At 38.6% G+C, this 20281-nt stretch overlaps 1 protein-coding gene across 7 annotated transcripts; it reads right to left on the reverse strand.

Annotated features, from left to right (window-relative positions):
* Positions 1-10046: 10046 nt before the first annotated feature.
* On the reverse strand, positions 10047-16574 carry LOC103698047 (beta-glucosidase 12-like). Of its 7 annotated transcripts, XM_088715777.1 has the most exons (14): positions 16304-16470; positions 16146-16215; positions 15927-16066; positions 15718-15776; positions 15528-15603; positions 14682-14759; positions 14504-14591; positions 12605-12860; positions 11678-11793; positions 11363-11580; positions 11226-11257; positions 10867-10969; positions 10618-10726; positions 10047-10455 (listed from the first exon to the last, which is right to left on the reverse strand). In XM_088715777.1, the coding sequence occupies exons 5-14, from the start codon at positions 15586-15588 to the stop codon at positions 10248-10250; spliced, it is 1269 nt and encodes a 422-aa protein (XP_088571903.1). In that variant the 5' UTR covers positions 15589-15603; positions 15718-15776; positions 15927-16066; positions 16146-16215; positions 16304-16470; the 3' UTR covers positions 10047-10247. The 7 variants fall into 7 exon arrangements, with proteins under 7 accessions (XP_088571903.1, XP_008778225.2, XP_088571902.1 ...); XM_008780003.5 differs by lacking the exon at positions 15927-16066 and having other exon boundaries at positions 16304-16574; XM_088715776.1 differs by having other exon boundaries at positions 15718-16058.
* Between the last annotated feature and the right edge of the window lie 3707 nt (positions 16575-20281).

The raw sequence follows: 20281 nt of genomic DNA on the forward strand, positions 1-20281 counted from the left end.
ATCAAACTAAATTCTGACGATAAATGCAAAGGAAATGTGCCCACAGCAATAGCAACAACTCTTGCTCCATTGCCAACCCGTAGGGTTACCGCACCTTCCGTAAGCCTTTTACTTTCCTTTAGACCCTGCATGGTAGTGCACAAGTGAACACTAGAATTAGAGTCTATAACCCAACTGGAAATAGAAGAAATCGTTAGATTAGTTTCAATAATAAGCATATTAGACATACTTTTAGAAGGCGTGTCACCCTTCTAGCTCTTTATGTTTTCCATGTTGATAGGACAGTTCCTCTTCCAATGGCCGTCTTCATTGCAATGGAAACACTTTCCTTTGGGTTCGGCCTTTTTCTTAGGAACTTCCTTCTTCATCTTTTTCTCAGTCTTCTGCTTCTTCGCAGGCTTCTTTTTCTTCCTAGTAGACTTTCTCTTAGAAGTAAAAGCTAGCTCAGTAGCAAGAATTGTTCCCCTTGAGCCTTTCAAGGCTCCCTCAGTTGTCACTAACATATTCAACAATTCAAGCTTGGTGCTTTCAATTTTATTCATATGGTAGTTTACAATAAACTGCCCATATGAAGATGGCAACGATTGTAGGATCAAATCCGTTTGCAAATCCTTGTGCATGGTAATGCCAAGCTTCTCAAGCTCCTCAAGATCCTTGATCATGGTCAAACCATGTTCATAGATGAACTGCCTATCGTGCATCATGGCTCAGAAGAGCCGCTTGGACACTTCAAACCTCGCTGCGTGACACTGTTCACCATATAACTCTTGTAGGTGATCAAGTATGTCCTTAGCAGTCTTCATACTCTCATGCTGGCATTGCAATTCGTTGGACATGGATGCCAAAATATAGCACCTAATCTTATTGTCGTCATCCAACCATTTTGCATACGTCTCACGCTGCTCATTGGTTGTACGGGCTGGTAACACCGGAAGTTCATGGTCAAGAACATAAGTTATCTTTTCGTAACTCAAGACAATCTTTAAGTTGTAGAGCCAATCTTTGTAGTTTGGTCCAGTCAACATATTGTTATCTAGAATTCGAACTATCGGGTTGGAAGCCATTGACATCTGCAGAGAGTAAAGATTCTAATTAGAAATTTGTATTTGACATTAATTAGTTTTAGGGACTTCTAAAACAATATTGGATCAAATCCTCCCACTATTTCTCAGATCTCTCATACTTCCCTGGTAAAGATACGAAAACCGGCGACTTAGAATTTCGAGTGGGGTACTGCAGTCCCACCAATCTACATGTCACTTCACATAACAGTTATTGGAGACACATAGACGATGAATGTACAACTCTTGTATAAGCATATTGAGCTAACCTAGTCTCCAAGTTATAAGGACTTCACCTAACAGTTATTGGACCCGTTCCTTGGTTAAGCCAGACCCACCGTATATCCCGTGAAAATAAAGCTGTAATTGGGTCCTCACCTACCAGTTATTGAAGCCCAACCCCACCTTTACCCCACAACATCTCATGTTAATAGAGAGGTCCAATCCTCTGATGCAACTAGCCCACTGTATCCAGCCGAGACTAATCAACGCCGGAAAGATCTTAGCAACTCTACTATGGTAGAAGACCAATCGACTTAATATTGGGTAATTAGATCTTAGTGATTCCAACTTTGAGCTTTCCATAGAAGGTAATCGATCAATTGGCCAGGTAAGCAGGTGGGAGGCTCCCCTTACTCAGAGAGTAAGGTCCTAATTAAGTAACCACCTTTAAGCTTTCCTAGACAATAATTAGATCAATTAATCAAATATGGCTAGCTCAATGTATCGTTCATTGTCGATTAATTTAGGAAGGTTTTAGGTCTCTTGAGATTTACATCTAATGTAACCATCTACCCCATATCATATGTCATTCGATTTACATCTTATGTAAATGTTACATTGGTTCAGGTTTACATCCTATGTAATTATGAAACCATTTCATATATTATGTAATTATATCTTCTGTAAATGACATAATTGTTTCAATTTACATATTATGTAAATGTCTTATTGTTTGAGCATTTTATTTACATCTCATGCAAATAAATTTTGTTTAACTAATACATACATTTTATGTATATATCTTTTTAAACATAACCTTAAACAAATATGAACATTATGATTACCACATACATCTCATGTATATTTTCAGATCTGAAACTTTAAACCTATTATGCTATTCTCTAAATTTCAGATCATGTATTACTTGGTTTAAAACATTGTAATCTAATTGCAATTCTAAAATAATTTGCAAGATCATAGTAAATAAAAAACTGCATGCTGAAAATTTCAGCAACTTAAAATTTCAGCACGCAGAAAATCCAGCAAGCATAATTCTTTTAAAAATCAGATTAAAAATGTGGTAACCAATCCTTAGGTCCTAATCATGCTCCCTAGAACCATGGCTCTGATACCACTGCTAAGATACGCCACGTTCGATGCGACGTTCGCAGCGGAATTCGAACAAGACGTCTATGAATTCAAAAATTTTTCTGGATCCAAATCTAGAAGATCTTTGAACTCATTAGAAAGGGAAGAAGAGGATCTAAGAAGGGTTGATTAAGATTCATAAAACTGAAACAAAAATCAGAAGTTATAAATTTGAAGATCTCATCTTCAAAAATTCTGCAGGTGTAGAACACCGCAGCCTAATGATTTTTCTAGGTTTCTGGTTAAGCCGCACATGTGTCTGACCTCTACAGATATCCACACGAGGATCTAATCATCTAAGATAGGTTTTACCGGAGTACTAGCTCCTTGCAAAGACCTCTCTTGACTATCATGATATTGGAAGAAAAACAACAACATACCTCTTTGAAGAAGAACCCTTTCTTCTTCAACCTTGCTCGCAATGGAGGAAGATGAGGGATGAAGCTTTAAGCATGGATCTTCCTTGCCTTTCTCCTGTGGATGAAGAGGAAGACGAAGTCCCCTTGCTGCCATGGAGAAGGAAGGAAGAAGAGAGGGCTTGAGGCGTGAAGGAAGAACCCTTTCTTCCTTGGCGAGTTGATCTCTTCTCTTCCCTTGCTTCTTCTTCTTTCTTTCAACACTTTGGAGAAGGAAGAGGAAGATAACCCTTGCTGCCATGGGAGGAAGAGGAGAAGCCTCTTGCTGCCGTGGGAAGGGAGAAGAAAAGAGAAAGGGAGGCGTGGAGAGGAAGAGGAGAGAATTTCTTCATGATGTCTCCCTTGCTACCCTTTTATAGATTGGGTTTAGGGCTTCTCCTAATCTTATTAGGAGTATGGGATAATAACTCGCCCTTGGATTAATGCCAAGTGTCCAATTCTTGTTCTCATGGCGCCATCAAATAGATGCATGACATATGTCCACTTAATCAATTTTCTAATCACATTAGATCTTGATCAATTTCCTAGATAAGCCTAATTCCTAATCAAATTAGAACTTAGGCTAACTCCTAATCACATTAGGATAATTAATTTGGGAGCATGCATCCTACGACGCCATATGGACTTTAAAGTCCGCATAATGTGAACATGACTTACGTCATATTCATCCTACGATGATATGTGGACTTTAAAATCCGCACAAATCCTGGTTTAATCAAATTAACCCAATCATGAATCCAAATCAATTTGGGTCGAATCCAATTTAATTTGGCTCATTAAATCAGCCCAATTGCAATCCAATTGCAATCAATTTCACTTAATTCTTCTTCCATTAACTCACTAACACTTTGTGGGTTAATTCAATCACCAATCATATTGATGATTGATTTCTATTGTAATTCCAAATCACAATTATGATAGTCTGACTAATTAAATCCTCTATGTGTGTGACCCCGTAGGTTCTATATAGACTGGTGGTGAGACATATTGAGATCTCCATCTCAATATCACTAAAACTCCTTTTAGTGGACTGAAACAATTTCAGTTCTACTCTTAGGGTTCACTGATCACTAAGTGAATGCCTTCGAGTCTCACAATCCACTAGTGACACCTAGCAGTATATGGTGGCAACCCAACAGAATGGAATATCTGAATCTCTTGGTGCAGTTAGCGTATGATACAGTCCCTCTATCATAGATCCTAGCATGACGGAGGTTATGGATAACTCGTCAAACCCCATCGTCTGTCATATGTCTAATTTATTCGACTTTCAGTTCGAGATATGGAAAACTCTTTTTCCAAAATACCTGGCCAGAAATTTATCAAACTCAATCTTATAAATCACATAGGATCACTCCTAATCTATCAAGATCGATAAATCCCATCTAGATGCAACCCTATTCCAAAATGAACCTACTACAGCCAATTTGCACTACAAGGACCCGAATGGCTAGGGCCCAAGTTTCCATGCTCGTCAAACTACAACAACCTCATAGTGAATAGCTGAGGCATCGCAGGTCAAAGGACCAGTCATACAACTGCAGCATAAGTAGTCACTGACTAGTGGATAGACATCCATGTGACTACTATTTTTAGTCACGCTCAGTACCTTGTTCTCTAACAAGTACTCACATAATCACTCCAGTGTCTCTACACTATGGACTCGAGACTCATCCATCTGACTAAGTGATCTGTGCACTAATCTCAGTGGATCAATCACCGTCCCTTATGATGGATCCATCGATCAGGTGCATTTAGAAATTAATCCTTAATGACACATGTCTCAAATTCTAAACTCTTTGAGAATATGTGTCATTATCTATTAATTTCTTGAACGATTTATGGACACATACAAACATGAATGAAAAACAAATTGCCCAATCTTATTTATTGATAAGAGTCAAATTACAAATTTGTGCCCTAGATTACAAATATACGTAAGCCACGTTGGCTTCTAGGGCACACTTTTAACAGCGTCCAATAGTATTATTTTTGGTTTTGTTTAGCTCTAAAATTAACATAGAGATTAATTAAATTTAAACAAGTGAACCTGATCCGCTTATCTGAAGCAAGAGTTAAGCGAGAAGAGGTAAGTAATTTAATGCTTCAAAGTGCATTTTTCTAAAATAATTATTAGTGGATTAAATTTCAAAATATATTTTGTATTTAGTAAAATAGGTCTGGCATGTTAAATTTCATTTGAAAATTATGTTATATGCTCTGAAATCCGTAAACTATGACTTGGTAATTTATGAAAATCTGTTTTTATATATATGCATTCTTAGCATGGCTATGATCTGTTCTGTTCTGTTCTGGCCCCGCCAATGGGGATTATACGTTAGACCTGTCAACTTATAATTTGTGAGGAATCAATTTCGACATCGCGCCATCGGTGATTAGAATAGTGGATTTGGACATCGGCTGCCATCAGTGGGTAAATATAGTAGATTTGGCATTTTTGTGCGACACCGGCTGCCATAGGTGGATAAAAATAGTGAATTTGGCACCTTGTGCAACCCATGCCACTGGGCTACGTGGCCGTAGCCTATTATGTTGAGATTTTGGTAGAAATAAAAATAAATTTTGAAAAAAAAAGAAAAATAATGTTATGTATGATTTAATTTTCAGTCAATTTTGTATTTTGATTTGATACGCTTTGACTCCACTCTGGAGTATTTTGTTATTTACTGGGCTAGTGTAGCTCATTATCATGTTTTTTCTTTTTCAGATCTTGAGACTTGATCGCACGGGATTGGGGAGTGCGCTAGATTCTGGAGATTTTATTTGATTATTGGTATTTTAGTTAGATTAGTTAGAATATTTGACTTACGTCAGCATATGTTATTTTGAAATTTTGTAAGACTGCCTTTGAACAACTCAAATATTTATGTCAGTTTTAAGTATTTGTATTTGCTTTGATATGATCAGCTGCCTTGCACGTCTGTGCAGCCCGCCGTGCGGGCGTGCAGCGTCTATCGCGTTCCGAGCTCGGGGCGTGACATATTTACTGGTATCAAAGCTAGGTTTCAGATTCCTAGGAATTTTGTTTGAAATAGTGAGATGGAGCTTAAGTTTTAGGATCTTTAGGATTCATTAGAAAGTTTGAGAGATGGGTAGACATTAGGCCATTAGACGAAGGTATTTATTTGCTTTTGCTAATGATAAATTTATGTTATTTTATCTAAATTTTGAAATGCTGAAATTAGAATGCAACCTAATTATGGTCGTAACCAAAGTATGAATAAGCTATTATGAGAGTTTTTTTGGTGGAGCAATTTGTATTTCAAGTTATGATTAATTAAATTTTGACTAAGTTAAGTGAAGGAATATTAGTCATGGGATATTATCGTGCAATGTAATTATTTTAGAAGTTTTACTTGATATCAGGCACTCTGGATATTGCTTCTAGTTGAAGTTAATTATTTTGGTGGCAAGTTAAGGTTCATTTATAAAAAGTTGTTTAAAGTTTGGACTAGAAAATATTTTATAATTTTCATTGGAATATTTTTCGAGGATTGAAATTTGTATGTGGATCATGCATGAAAGTCTTATATAGAAGGAAAATATATTTGGTGATGAGACTTAAGAATTCTTTTTTTTTTTGGCTCTACTTGAGACTTAAAATTTTATATATTTTCAGTTTACAATCAAGAGTGGTATTTTGATAGAAAATCAATTAATAAATTCTGAGAATATTGGTGGATTTAAATGTTTTTGGGTTGTTCAAAAAGAAAAGTTTGAGATGGTTGAATATGCTCATGAGTAAGTTAATCTAGAATCTTTTAATTCATCGGGGCATAGAATTGATATTCTTAAAAGGGAAGTCAATAGCAAATTGTTTATTGTCAAGAAAATCTAGAGTTGGTTTAGTTTATATTGGATCTAGAATATGATTGCTTGATCATAGAACGATGCAAATATGGCAATTATCTCGAGAGTTAATCTTGATAAGCATATATGGAAAGTAAGAATAAAAAAAAATTGCTTGGATATTATTAAAAAAATGATTGAATAATGATGATTTGGGATCATTAAGAAATTTTGGAGAATATTGATCAGAGTTGCATAGCGAAAGTATAGTGGACCGAGTCAATTTAAATTGGTCAAAAATATTGACTGTGATTTGTAATATGTTATGATGGAAGATTAGATTTTTTAATAATGAAGATTTTTGTTAATAAGAGAAGGTGAATACTGTTGATTACCAAGCCTTCTTCTTCTCCTCCCTTTCATCCTCCTCCTTCCTCACCTCCGGCCACCGCCTTGACATCTGATAAGCTCTCTTTCCCTTCTCTCTCTCTGTTTCTTTCAAGCCATGTTCTAAGATTTGTTTCGCTGTTGGAAGCACCCACCAAACGCCGCCACCGCCGCCGCTTGATCGCTGGATCGAGCAGCCACGGTCGAGATCTCCCTTCCACCGCCTCTGCCACCGCTGGTAAGCTCCATCCGCTCTTCGATTTCAAGCTTAATCATGCTATATTTTCCCTGTTTCGACCTCATAAACCGAGACCTTCTCGGTTGTTTCTCAACCTCGGCCACCGCAACGGCCGCCGGCCGCAATGGCTGGCCGTCGATTGGGGGATGGCCTCCGGTCACCCAGGCCGGCCACCCCGTCGGCCCCCTTCCTCTCTTGTTTTCCCTTCTTCCCCTGTCCGTGGGGGTTTGGGGAAGGAGGAGGCCCATCATGGGCCAAACTGGGCCTCGGGCCCTATTCGCCGGGGGCCCAACTTGGGCCCAGTTCAGCCTAGTTGGTCCTATTTGGGTCATACCCTTTGTGGGCCTAACTTGGGCCTAGTTCAAATTCGAAACCCGAAACCCGATACTCGAATTCGATTGGCCAATAAAATGAAATTTTGCAGTTAAGCCCTTGACAGTATATTTATTCACAAAAGAGCCTTCTGCAATTTATGTTTGATCCCTATAGAAAATATTTATTACCTAAAGTCCTCAAATATATTTATTTAGTCCCTTCACTCAATTTTTATTATACAACAGTACCCTCTAATTAAGTATTAGTCCCTGCAATGAATTTTATTGCATAAATGATCCATTTAGAGGCCAACTTTGGAGGCCCTATTCGGCCAGGTCTATGCGGGCCCATTGGACCGTGTCCGATGTGGGCCCTATCGGGCCATGCTCATTATGGGCCAACTATGGGCCGTGTCCAATAGTATTATTTTTGGTTTTGCTTAGCTCTAAAATTAACACAAAGATTAATTAAATTTAAACAGGTGAACCGGATCCGCTTATTCAGGTAGGAGTTAAGCGAGAAGAGGTAAGTAATTTAATGCTTCAAAGTGCATTTTTCTAAAATAATTATTAGTGGATCAAATTTTGAAATATGTTTTGTATTTAGTAAAATGGGTCTAGCATGTTAAATTTTATTTGAAAATTATGTTATATGCTCTGAAATCCGTAAACTATGACTCGGCAATTCATGAAAATCTGTTTTTATATATATGCATTCTCAGCATTGCTATGATCTGTTCTGTTCTGGCCCCGCCAATGGGGATTATATGTTAGACCTGTCAACTTATAATCTGTGAGAAACCGGTTTCGACACCGCGCCACCGGTGATTAGAATAGTAGATTTGGACATCGGCTGCCATCAGTGGGTAAATATAGTGGATTTGGCATTTTTGTGCAACACCGGCTGCCATCGATGGATAAAAATAGTGGATTTGGCACCTTGTGCAACCCATGCCACTGGGTTACGTGGCCGTAGCCTATTATGTTGAGATTTTGGTAAAAATAAAAATAATGTCAGGATCAAGTGCTATCATTACACCAAAACCGACCGGTGTTAGTGAAGGCGCAACTCTATTTCCTTAAACCCCACCAAAGGCAGCGCCACGAGTCGACTCCGACCAGACCTCGCCCACCCCGGACTTCGACCTGGCCTCGCCATGGGTTCAGGGACCCTCGGGTATAACCCACCTACTAACCAAGCTATCGCCGTTGGCAGGCGGCAGGACATGCTGACAGTGACCCTCCCTGTGCTGCTCAGGGACCCCACAAGGTATGGCCCGCACAGCGGTAGAATATGTCCAACATTCCCCCCCAACGCGATGCCTGGGTTTCGAACTCGAGACCTCTGGCTCTGATACCAGTTGTCAGGATCAAGCGCTACCATTACACCAAAACCGACCGGTGTTAGTGAAGGCGCAACTCTATTTCCTTAAACCCCACCAAAGGCAGCGCCACGAGTCGACTCCGACCAGGCCTCGCCCACCCCGGACTCCGACCTGGCCTCGCCATAGGTTCAGGGACCCTCGGGTATAACCCACCTACTAACCAAGCCATAGCCGTTGGCAGGCGGCAGGACATGCTGACAGTGACCCTCCCTGTGCTACTCAGGGACCCCGCAAGGTATGGCCCGCACAGCGGTAGAATATGTCCAACAAATAAGTTTTGAAAAAAATGAAAAATGATGTTATTTATGATTTAATTCCCAGTCATTATTTTGTATTTTGATTTGATATACCTTGACCCCACTCTGGGGTATTTTGTTACTTACTGGGCTAGTGTAGCTCATTATCATGTTTTCTCTCTTTTTCAGATCTTGAGACTTAATCGCACGGGATTGGGAAGTGCGCTAGATTCTAGAGATTTTATTTGATTATTGGTATTTTAGTTAGATTAGTTAGAGTATTTGACTTACGTCAGCATATGTTATTTTGAAATTTTGTAAGACTGCCTTTGAACAACTTAAATATTTATGTCAGTTTTAAGTATTTGTATTTGCTTCGATATGATTAGTTGCCTTGCACGCCTGTACGGCCCGCCGTGTGGGCGTACGGCGTCTGTCGCGCTTCGGGCTCGGGGCGTGACAGTCGTTCTTGTCACATTGTTGCTACTAGCATTAACTTGAATGTCTTACAAATTTTAATTAGGTGGATCAGTTAAGACATGAGGATTGACAAGGAAGACCTTGCAAATTATGCATCATATTTTCTTGGTTCGGTCAGCAACTTCCTCCTTGCAAGGAACCGGAGATCCATGCATTAAGAAAGAATTTAAACATAAAACTAATCTCTTACATAAAAGATGGTTCTTCTTTTTCAATAGAAAATGAGGGAAAACAGCCAGCTTTGTTATTATCTAGTTCAAGATTTTCGGTGATGAAAGCAGCTAAAAAATTGAAATCGGACCCAGTAGTTGCTCCACAGAGATATATGCCCACTGGTGCAAGCCCAAGTTTGCGAATAAAAAATTCTATTTGATTACATATAGTGCAAATAACAACCAAATAACAAGTTATTTTTGTAGGCATGTACACTTAATATCCTTCTCGTTAAAGAAAAGCAATGGAAATTTAAAGGTCTAGTATATATATAATAAGCATCTATTACTATGTGCTTTGTATTATACTAAATCCCCCAAAACAAAGTATTACCAACTACATCACAAGGGAATACATTTTTACACTTTGATGGATCTTTCCTTTGAGGAATTTGTGGAACCATTGAGCAGAACTTTTGGGGTATCTCTTAAGACCATTTTCAAAATCCACGAAAACAATACCAAACCTCACCGTGTAGCCTTCCGCCCATTCAAAGTTATCTAACAATGACCAAGCAAAGTATCCTCTCACATTTGCTCCTTTCCTGTCGAGAAAAGAAATCATAGTCGTGAAGAATAGATCGAGTTATATCTGTGGCTCATGGCCACAGCCATAGCCATGCCCACTCATATCTCATCCTAATCATTTATGTAGGTTTTTTGAGATTCCCTACGATAACATTCCATGTATGCAGGGATTGACAGACCTGATGGCTCTCAGAACATTTAAAAGATGCTCTCTATGGAAGTTTATTCTGGCGTCATCCTTCAAGGCTTCTTCAAGCGATACGCTCTTGTTGTTGAACTCATCTACACCTACAAAACATGGGAACCGTGTTCAATGCGAGACAATTCCAATCTACCAAGATGCTACATCTGTACGTAGATCAGTGATAAATATTGCAGTTCTGCGTGCAAAATGTTGAAAATAGCTGAACCTTAAAGGACCATCTTACCATTCTCCGTGATGTAGATAATTGGGTTGTCGTATTTGGTCTTTAAATGGAGTAAGAGATCTCCTATTCCTCGCGGGTAGATGTACAGCCAGTCCGAACCAGCCTGTGATGCATCTTCTCTCGTAAATCACTAAGTAAACCCAAGTGGTCATCGTATTATGTACATGCACACGACTTGGCAACCCCATATGCCGATCTTTTTGAAATGATAAAAGGCATGCAATCAGGCCTCCGTAACAAGATATGTCAACGCAACTCAGGTCATTCATTATATGTATTATATGCATGCAAAAACATACAGATAATGAGCACATAAATAGTTATGACATATGGGGAAGTTCTAAAAGAAGGATTCTTACCTTAGGACCTATTTGAATTCCATTACGCATCTCTATCGCAAACGAATCACACGGTTACGAAGATTTTTAATCAGAGACATAATGCAATAGCTTGTTGATTGACTGAAAAAATGACAGTGAAGTTTATATTTGTTTACCTGTCGCTTGAGCCTGCATATCGGTATCATAGCTTGCGCTAACATTCTCGGACGCAGGAAGTTCAGAAACATATCGTGCGGTGTAGTAATTAACTCCGATAAAATCAAATGATCCATTAAGCATTCTTGACTGCTGTTTGGTAAATTTGGGCAAACGGTTTCCAACCAATATCCTCATACTCAATGGATAATCTCCTCGAGTCAAGGGGTCCATGAACCTATAGGAGTTTCAGAAAACATATCTAGCGGTAAAGCCGTAACGATTCACATGCGCTCTTAAGCAGATTACTGGTGTAGGATTTGTCAATGACTCACCATCCAAGCCTGAAATCTAAGGCCCTGTTGGCTGCATCCTCGTCGGACTCCGAATCAGAGAGAGGGACAAACCAGCGGGAGTCCAATGATATACCTATTTTTCCATTTTGCGTAGCCTGCGTCAAGGCAATACATGTAATTGCGCTTTATCTTATTATTATCAGAAGCAAGTTTGTTGAAATCTCAAATCTGAGATACTACTCATCTTAGCTAGTGACTGATATCGAAAGAGTACTGCTACGCGACCCTTAAGCATTGTTCGTATCAAAATCAAGATAATCCAAGATCTCAGCCAATATATTATATAATAAAGTTCATTTTGACAATTACTTACTAGAAAAGCACATTCGGTAAACTGAAAGAAGAGTTCAAAAATATTGGCCATCGTATTATATCTTATTGTATTATATAATCTTATGATAACTTGAAATGGGTCGCAACGTACACTCATTTTTCTCAAAAAAAGAAATAATAGTAATGAAGATCAAGAGTTTGAAAATCCCATATCATTACCTTTAACACGATGAAAATCTTAATCAGAAAGCCGCATAATGATTATGAAGCCATATTGAGCATCCTAATGAAAATCTTGCACAAAATAAAAATCTTAATTTTTGTTGAACCAAAAAATTTTAATATTTATTGGAGAGAAAAACAAGGAAGATCAATCCATCTGTACTATAATTATCTAGGCCAAAGTACGGTTGGATAATCCAAGACTTTAACCTATGACTTCAGGTATCACTTGGAGACAAGACCCAACTCACAAATTGGAAATCTTAGTGCTAAGGCCATTAGGATATTAATATTGGCCTTTTCTTTTTGTTTGTTTGTTTTTGAGAATATATAACCCAGTATATTGCGTTGTGTGGAGTTATAAAAATAACATCAAAATCGAAATGGCGATCATGGGCTCCGAGTTGTCACCTGATACTTGTCTTTGTATAGCCGTACGGCAGCGGCATGAGCTAGTATCATGTGATGGCAGGCCATGTATGGCTCCGTTCCCGAATCACCAACATCACACTTTTCCTCCTTCCATGGGGAACACCGGCCTGGTGCCTTCGTGCCGTCCCCGTACCCATCGGCGCAAAATGTCCATGGTTCATTGACTGTGATCCAATTCTTCACCTGATTGCCAAATTCCCCAAAGCAAATCTCGGCATAGATCTTGAAGTCCCGCCTGCATAAATATCACAATTTGGACAAAAAACAAAAGGGAAAAGTAGGGTCAAGATATCTCTTTGAAGTAACCAAGCCAGGGCTGCCAAACATTGGTGCAAGAATATACATTTTATTTTTTGAATTAGTTTTTGCGCCCAAATTCTTTATTTTTGAGGGCAAAAAATAAAAAATTATCATAGCTTGCTAGCTTATGGAATTTCAAAATTATCCTTATGAAATGACCATATGTGACCTCAAGTTCAATGCATTTGTCTTTGGAAAGAAAATTATCATAGCTTGCTAGCTTATGCAATTTCAAAATTTTTGAAGGCTTTTGTCTTTTTCCATAAGCAGATACGATTGATTGTATTTTTAAGCAGAGTCGGATGCTTATATTTTCCATACATACTGGCTCAGGAAAGGCTTAAGAGGCAGAGAACATAGGGTGCTCCAATACCAAACTACTGGAGGATATAGGGAGAAGAAGGAGAAAACAAGAAGAAGAACAAAGAAAGAAAGGAGGAGGAGAATGCAACTTAATATTCTCTAATCTTAGTAATGCAAACTTGTGTTTTTAAGTACATAGCAATGGATTTATACGGACTCAAAATCATAATAGGAGTCCAATAAAACGAAAGAACTAGAATCCTTATACAATTCTAGCCAAATAAAAATAAAATCCTCTAATTTTCAAAAAAATAAAATTTAAAATAATTTTTTAGTTTCTATATTTGCGTCTAACAGAAGTGCATGTAAATATCTTATAGGATGATTTGCCGTCACATACTTTTTATAGGCTGAACGTATATATTAATTATTGGGTTCATATATTTTTATATTAAAATAGATGCAGAGTATTTGCAGGAATAGAGTTAAAAACATTCAATATTATCAAAATGAAGTTATTCTTCCAAATTAAATTTTAAAAAATGGCCCAAATATCAAAAAATGAAAATGAAATGGGAAAAATGAAATGGGCCGTTTCAGAAATATACCCTATATGTTTCAGAAGTATTAGAGCCAGAAACAAACAAACACGTAGAGCTTAAGGTCCATCAACGGCCCAGATAAGTTGTCGGATCCCAATTTTTACATTCAACTTGAAAGGAAGTTTAGCTGGGTCAGGATTCATTTTATATAAAAAGGAGACACAGCTGGGCTTCGAATGAGAAATCCAAATCTTTGAATGGTCCAGACTAGAACCAGCACAAATTAATATGGTATTTGGCAAAGGACTAAAGTAAAGTAACGAACTTTGTAAGGAATAACCATCAAATAGTAGTCAAGCAAAGGACGTGTGTATGTGTTCAATTTCCTTAAAGAAAATAGGTAGGACACATTAGAAGGTGACACTTCGTAGCACATCTCAAGATACTAGCGCATAGCTTCTAAGTTTTTTGCAATGCTCTCTTGGTTTTGCTATCAAGAATGGAGGGGCCTAAATTTTATTTCGTTGAATTCGATTTGTTTTAATGACTATATCACAGTAAAATATGGTACCATACTATAAATCTTTATAGGTCTTTCTTCCACTGTCTCGAGCTAAGCTTGGGCAGAGCAAATCCTAAAGTCAAAAAAGATGCAAGATTTGGACAGCAACGGCAGCACAGTAGCAGCCCTGTGTATGAACACTAGGAGTGAGGCTTGTAATTAACAACTCACACGATATGATGGCTCAAGAAACCTCCATATTTCTCTTCCAAAGCTTGGGGAGGGTCAAAATGGAGGAGGGTCACGAATGGTTGCACACCTGCCCAAATTTTCAACTGTAGAATAATAAGGTTGACAACGAAATGGCCTAATAATCAAAGGCAAGAAATGGAGATGGTTGAACCAATACCATTGGATATGAGCTCATTGATAAGCTTCCTGTAGTACACGATACCTTCTCGGTTGATTCCTCCACTTAGGCTGCCATCTGCCGTTAGACGATAATATTAGCCATGAATAAAGGAGTTTATTTGAGGGAAAATAATCAAAGGAGTTTCTTTTCTTTAGAGAAAAGGTATGCGACCAGTCCCGCCCAATCATTTTATTAATAATTTTTTGGAAATTGAGCAAGTGAAAGCCCTCTCGTATTGCATGTCCAAGTCCTATACTGTAGCAACCCAGGACTTCACTCAAAAAGGCTAGCCGAAAGGTATTTTTTGGATTCTTTGGTCCTATATAAATACCTAAGATCTACCCAGTGAATAACTAATGTGGAATTATACGCACGTCCTCATAGATCCTAACATACTCCTTCGTTTAAGCCCTGATATCCTTGTCAACCTAAAGATTCAAATCTAATTACAAACACCATGATCGGCTAATAATCAACCCCAATAAATTCGTGCTGCAGTGTTCCCTAGTCCACATAGTTTATAGGTTGGATTTGCTTGATACCATTTTGTAACAACTCAGGACCTTACTCAAAAAGGCTAGCCAGAAGTATTATTTAAATTTTTTGATCATGTATAAGTACCCAAAATCTATCCAGCAGATAATCAGAGTGTTTAATCAGCACGAATCCTCACATACATACAAAGCAGAAGAAACCATAGGACCTGTACAACTTTCATTGCACTTACTATGTATTTGTTGCTGGAAAAGGAAATTATTAGACATCAAACATGTTTATTCACAAGTTGGACGAATTGTATGAGATTTGTTTCCCAAATACATTCGGGTAAGAGGTTTAACTTACTAGGTAGGATTCTTGACCATGAGATGGAAAACCTGTAAGCGTCCATGCCGATGTCCCTCATAATGTCTACATCTTCCTGTGTTTTACTTTGTCAGAAGCTTTTAAAGTAAAATGATTAAAGACCAAGCCTGAATAGGAGAAAATGTTAGAGAGAAAAATGATAAAATGGAAAGAGGCTGCTGGGAGCTACCTTGTAACGATGAAAGGAATCCACTGCTACATCACCGTTGCTTCGGTCCAGAATCTTCTCTGTAAAATTGTGTGTGAAGCCATTAAATCATTTCTTTCATTTCTATTCATTTCCTTCAATTGTATAACTTCCAAAGAAAACTCCCTGCATTTTTTCTTTGAAAAGGTTGGTGAATATATTTGGCGGACAGTAGTTGCCTCAAAACGCACCATGTCCAAATTGGAAAACAATTGCAGTGGAGCAAGGCTTTTGAATCTATAAGCTATCTTTCTAGCTTCTACCCGTTTGCATATATTGTTAAATTATCCGCACATGGAACCTTGAACTACCGAGGCGTTAGCCTAAACAGCTAAAAAAGAAATTGGTTTCTCATCAATCTATTAGAAATTTATTTGTTGCTAATTTGTGAGAGAGAGAAAGAGAGAAACCTGGGTGCTTGTGGGTGAAGGCATCCCATATGCTAGGCCCCCTGCCCCCTTCTCTAGCTCCACCTTCGTACTAAAATGAAAGCTAGCACGCCATCAAACAAATCCTTCTAGATTTTTTTTTTTCCTTTGGATTCATTAATTTTAAAATCGAAGCTAACCTGGTAAGCCGAGGAGGACGTCCCAAAAATGAAACCAGCGGGGAAACTACTCCGGTCGAGCGATGCAGCAGAATTCTTCAATAAGGCCACGAGGAGGAGGAGGAGGAGGAGAGGAGGAAGAATACCAAATCCAAGAGCCATGGTGGGAAAAAAATCTGAAATGCTGGGAAAAAAAATCTGAAGGCCCTCACTGTCTAAGCAAGGATAATTTGTGGTCCCCCTTTAAGAAACTTCAATAATTTAAAATCTTGTCAAGGCTTCGTAGGTGGGCACCCTTTGTCATTTGCTGCACGTGGATAATTATGGAAAGGAGTTCGCTACCCATAATTTACGCAAGAAAAAAAAAAAATCACAGGCTACTGCAGAAGTAACTTTATCAGTTTTTATTACCGACCGTTTTTTTTAAAGGTTGTTAAAAGAGTAAAGATATTAGTAATAGGTCTGCTTGTAGAACAAAAACCTTCTAAAATGTGCGCCCAAGAAGGTCACCTGGGGATAGCTTCCACTTTTGCCGTGTAAAAGGTCTGCAGAGAAAAAAAAGGAAGCTGTTCCCAGGTGGCTTTTGGTGCGCCTATCATAGGATTTTTTTTGTTCATGCTTGTGAGTTTTTTTAGAACGCTTCACCGGTGCTGCTGCTTTAAGTCACAACTAACTAATTAATTTTTAACTATTTAAATAATTACTGAAACAATAGGAGGACAAGGTCACGTCCTATGTAAAAATTAGGTTCCTATTTAATTAGATCCTAGAGGATTCCTCCACCAAACCTTGATTGCTCCCCTAATATCTTTTATTTATTGCTGCATAATTTTTTTGTAATTGCGACTGTCATTTTACGGGTATTGCTTAAGCAAAGGGAAATCAATTTATCAGTGGATGTCAGATGGATCCTTTAGTCTTATATCATTCGACTAGATTATGTATATTTTTAAGCAGGATGATAAGAATGCCAACAACCACGCACTTGTCTTGCGCAGCAGCATGTAAATTATTAATGTCCCATCAACCATGCTCGGATATGGGAGTGATTAGGTGCGTCCTTCTTTGTTTTTTTTTGCGTGCATCAATCATGAACAGAGCTGTGATATTGATGGAAATTTTTTTTTTTATTTTTTTTTAAAGGAAAGGTGGGGTGGATACGTCATTGATTTAATAGCTGCCCCGGGGTTGGTACGACTCAGGGGCGTCACTTCTGGCGTAGAGCGCCCACTCACTCGCTCGCTCGAGGGGCTTCGACTTAGGCCTCTCGCGCGTGATAACTTCGATCGGGCGAAAATGACCGGCAGGTTTATTAACTCTGACCAAAAGATTTTTTCTAATTTCCTTACTTTGTCAAGATTTCCCACAACTGTAGGCTTGGGAGGACTTTATTTCTATAAAAATTTGGCCCCAAAAGGTCAAGCACCGAGGGGTAGAGGACGAAAGATTGGGGGATTGGAGATGGACTTCTTGGAGGGTCGAGATTCTTTTAATTTTCTTCTCTCTGTTTCTTCTCCCCTCTTGGATGGTAGAGAGAGAAAAGAAATGTAACAACCCAGAACCTCATCCAAAATGGCTAGACAGAAGTTACTATTTGGGATTAAATACAAAATGAATTGGTTTTTCTTAAATTTTAACTATCTTACTTATGTTAATTGATGAGTTAGTGAAATAAACAAATCACAATACAAACAACAAGAAGTATAGTGGTTTGGTGCTCTCCTTGGCACCTACGTCCACTCCCCAAGCGACCCCTTAGGAATTCACTATAATCCCGCGGATTACAGTTGGATTGTTTTCCGGGCTCACAATCCAAAAACCTTTATACTTTGGTTTTCCGGGTTCACCAAAAATCTATGTTGGTTTTACGGGCTCACCAACAAACCTATGTTGGTTTTTCGGGCTCACCAACGAACCTTTACAATTGGTTTTACGGGTTCACCAATCAACCTATACCGTTGGTTTTGCGGGCTAACCAACTAACCTTTACAATGAGTTTAATAAACAAAGAAAGAAGATTTAAGCTCCTAGATGAGCAAATATAACATTATAATCTACAAAGAAGAGTTTAGAGAATAGTTATCGCTTGATGTGACTTCTCTCTTCTTTGTCAAGGATGCTTCACTCTTCAAGGGTGGATGGAGCTCTTAATGACTCTTTGAATCTGCTCAACCACTTTCTTTTGACTCTTGAATGAAGCACTTGGATGAAGAAGATTAGGGCACTTTCTCTTTCTTGTGTACACTTTGATATTCTTTGGAAAGGATGTTGTCTCTGATGAATAGTGCCACTTTAAATAGTTTTCTTCATCCATTGGACAAGCCCCAATAGTTAGAATTCAAAAACTAGCTGTTACTCACTATTGGAAGGAGAAAAAGTACTTCTGCAGAACTAGCCGTTATGCTTCTGCCCGTATTTGGGTCGGCTCAACCTGTCCTTGGGTCGACCCAACTTTCACTTGGGTCGACTCAAACTTTCCTTGGGTCGACCCTCTCAGAACAACAGAAACTTGCAATTCAGCCTTCCTTCACTTGGGTCGACCCAACATTTCTTTGGGTCGACTCAAGGTTCAGTTGGGTCGACTCAACTTCTTCTTGGGTCGACCCTCTCAGGGTTTTCAGAGAACCTTTTCTGTCATCTGTTCTGTCTTGCCTTTGGGTCGACTCAAGCTTGGGTCGACTCAACTTCATCTTGGGTCGACCCTCTCAGTATTTTCAGAGAACCATTTTCTGAGTTGTTGAGAAGCTTGAAGTTTGGGTCGACTCATGCTTTCCTTGGGTCGACCCAACTTACTGTTCATCTGTGCCATTTTTGCAGAAGTGTGCCAAATGCTTTCTTGATATGCCGGGGTCGACCCAATCAACCTTAAGGTCGGCTCAATCCACACTTTGCTGCAACTCAAGGTTAGATTCATCCAAGTAAATAATGAAATGCATCTTTAACTTGTTATACAAATATACTGAGAGTAATAGACTTATAAATGAAGTATCGAATTAACTTATAACATACTCTCGATTATTGCTTGTTAATTATCAAAATAACACTATCATCCTCAAGATTTGTATCCTAAATGTCAATCGTCAGCATATTGATGATTGAATTTTGTAAATGAATTGACAAATTAATAAAGTGTTATTTGGCATTATTCATTATTTCATCTTCAAATGAACTCTTATATGATGAAGTCTTTAGGACTTATGTTATGATAAAGGAGGATTTATGTTTGAGTCCTTAAACTTGTTCGCGACCAAATGATATGTTGTTATTAGGACGACAGCATTATCGAGATTAGGTCGTTGTGTGACATATACGTTGGTTGTCCTCTTAACCAAGGAGTGTGGAGACACTGGTATGCCACACAGGTGAAGTGTAAGAGTACATTTCACTGAATATGATCAATTCCAGAACGCTCTACTGTCGAGAGATATTCCGAGTGGATATGGGTATAAGTTTGGCCCTCTGACCTGAGACCGCAACCTGTGACTAGCAAGCAACTCACTGTACTTTGGTACCGGACTACCTGAATTTTTAATTCAGTGATGGAAGGTCACTGGGTGCAGTCAAGTACTTGCGTAGTCAGTTGTGAGTCAAGATGGAATTGACCCCTCCTGAAAACAGAAGATAATGTCTTGTGATTAATTTAGCAAAACCTTGGCCAGGGTAATCCCAGTGAGGAGTCACGGGATATCTAAAGTTAATCACATAATAGATGTACTAATTATAGGGTTGACAGTGAGCTCTAAGTCATCTTGGCATTAGGAGTCAAAGGGATTGAATTATACAGTAACCATAGTTCAGAATTCCAGAATATTTGCTTCGCATATATTCGGCCTATCCGGACGTCGGATATGTTGCCCAAGGTGACAACCCAAGAGGGGGGGTGAATTGGGTCTTTTAAAACTTTTAAACTACTTCTAAAACTTTTTGATTAACTATGCTAAGTTGTCTAGATGCACAGTGAAAGTTAAACTTAGCAAGGGTTTGATGTATAGACTTCGA

Source organism: Phoenix dactylifera, chromosome 2, assembly GCF_051530095.1.
Source record: "Phoenix dactylifera cultivar Ajwa chromosome 2, Ajwa_hap1_PhDact_Kaust_v1.1, whole genome shotgun sequence".
Taxonomy (NCBI): domain Eukaryota; kingdom Viridiplantae; phylum Streptophyta; class Magnoliopsida; order Arecales; family Arecaceae; genus Phoenix; species Phoenix dactylifera.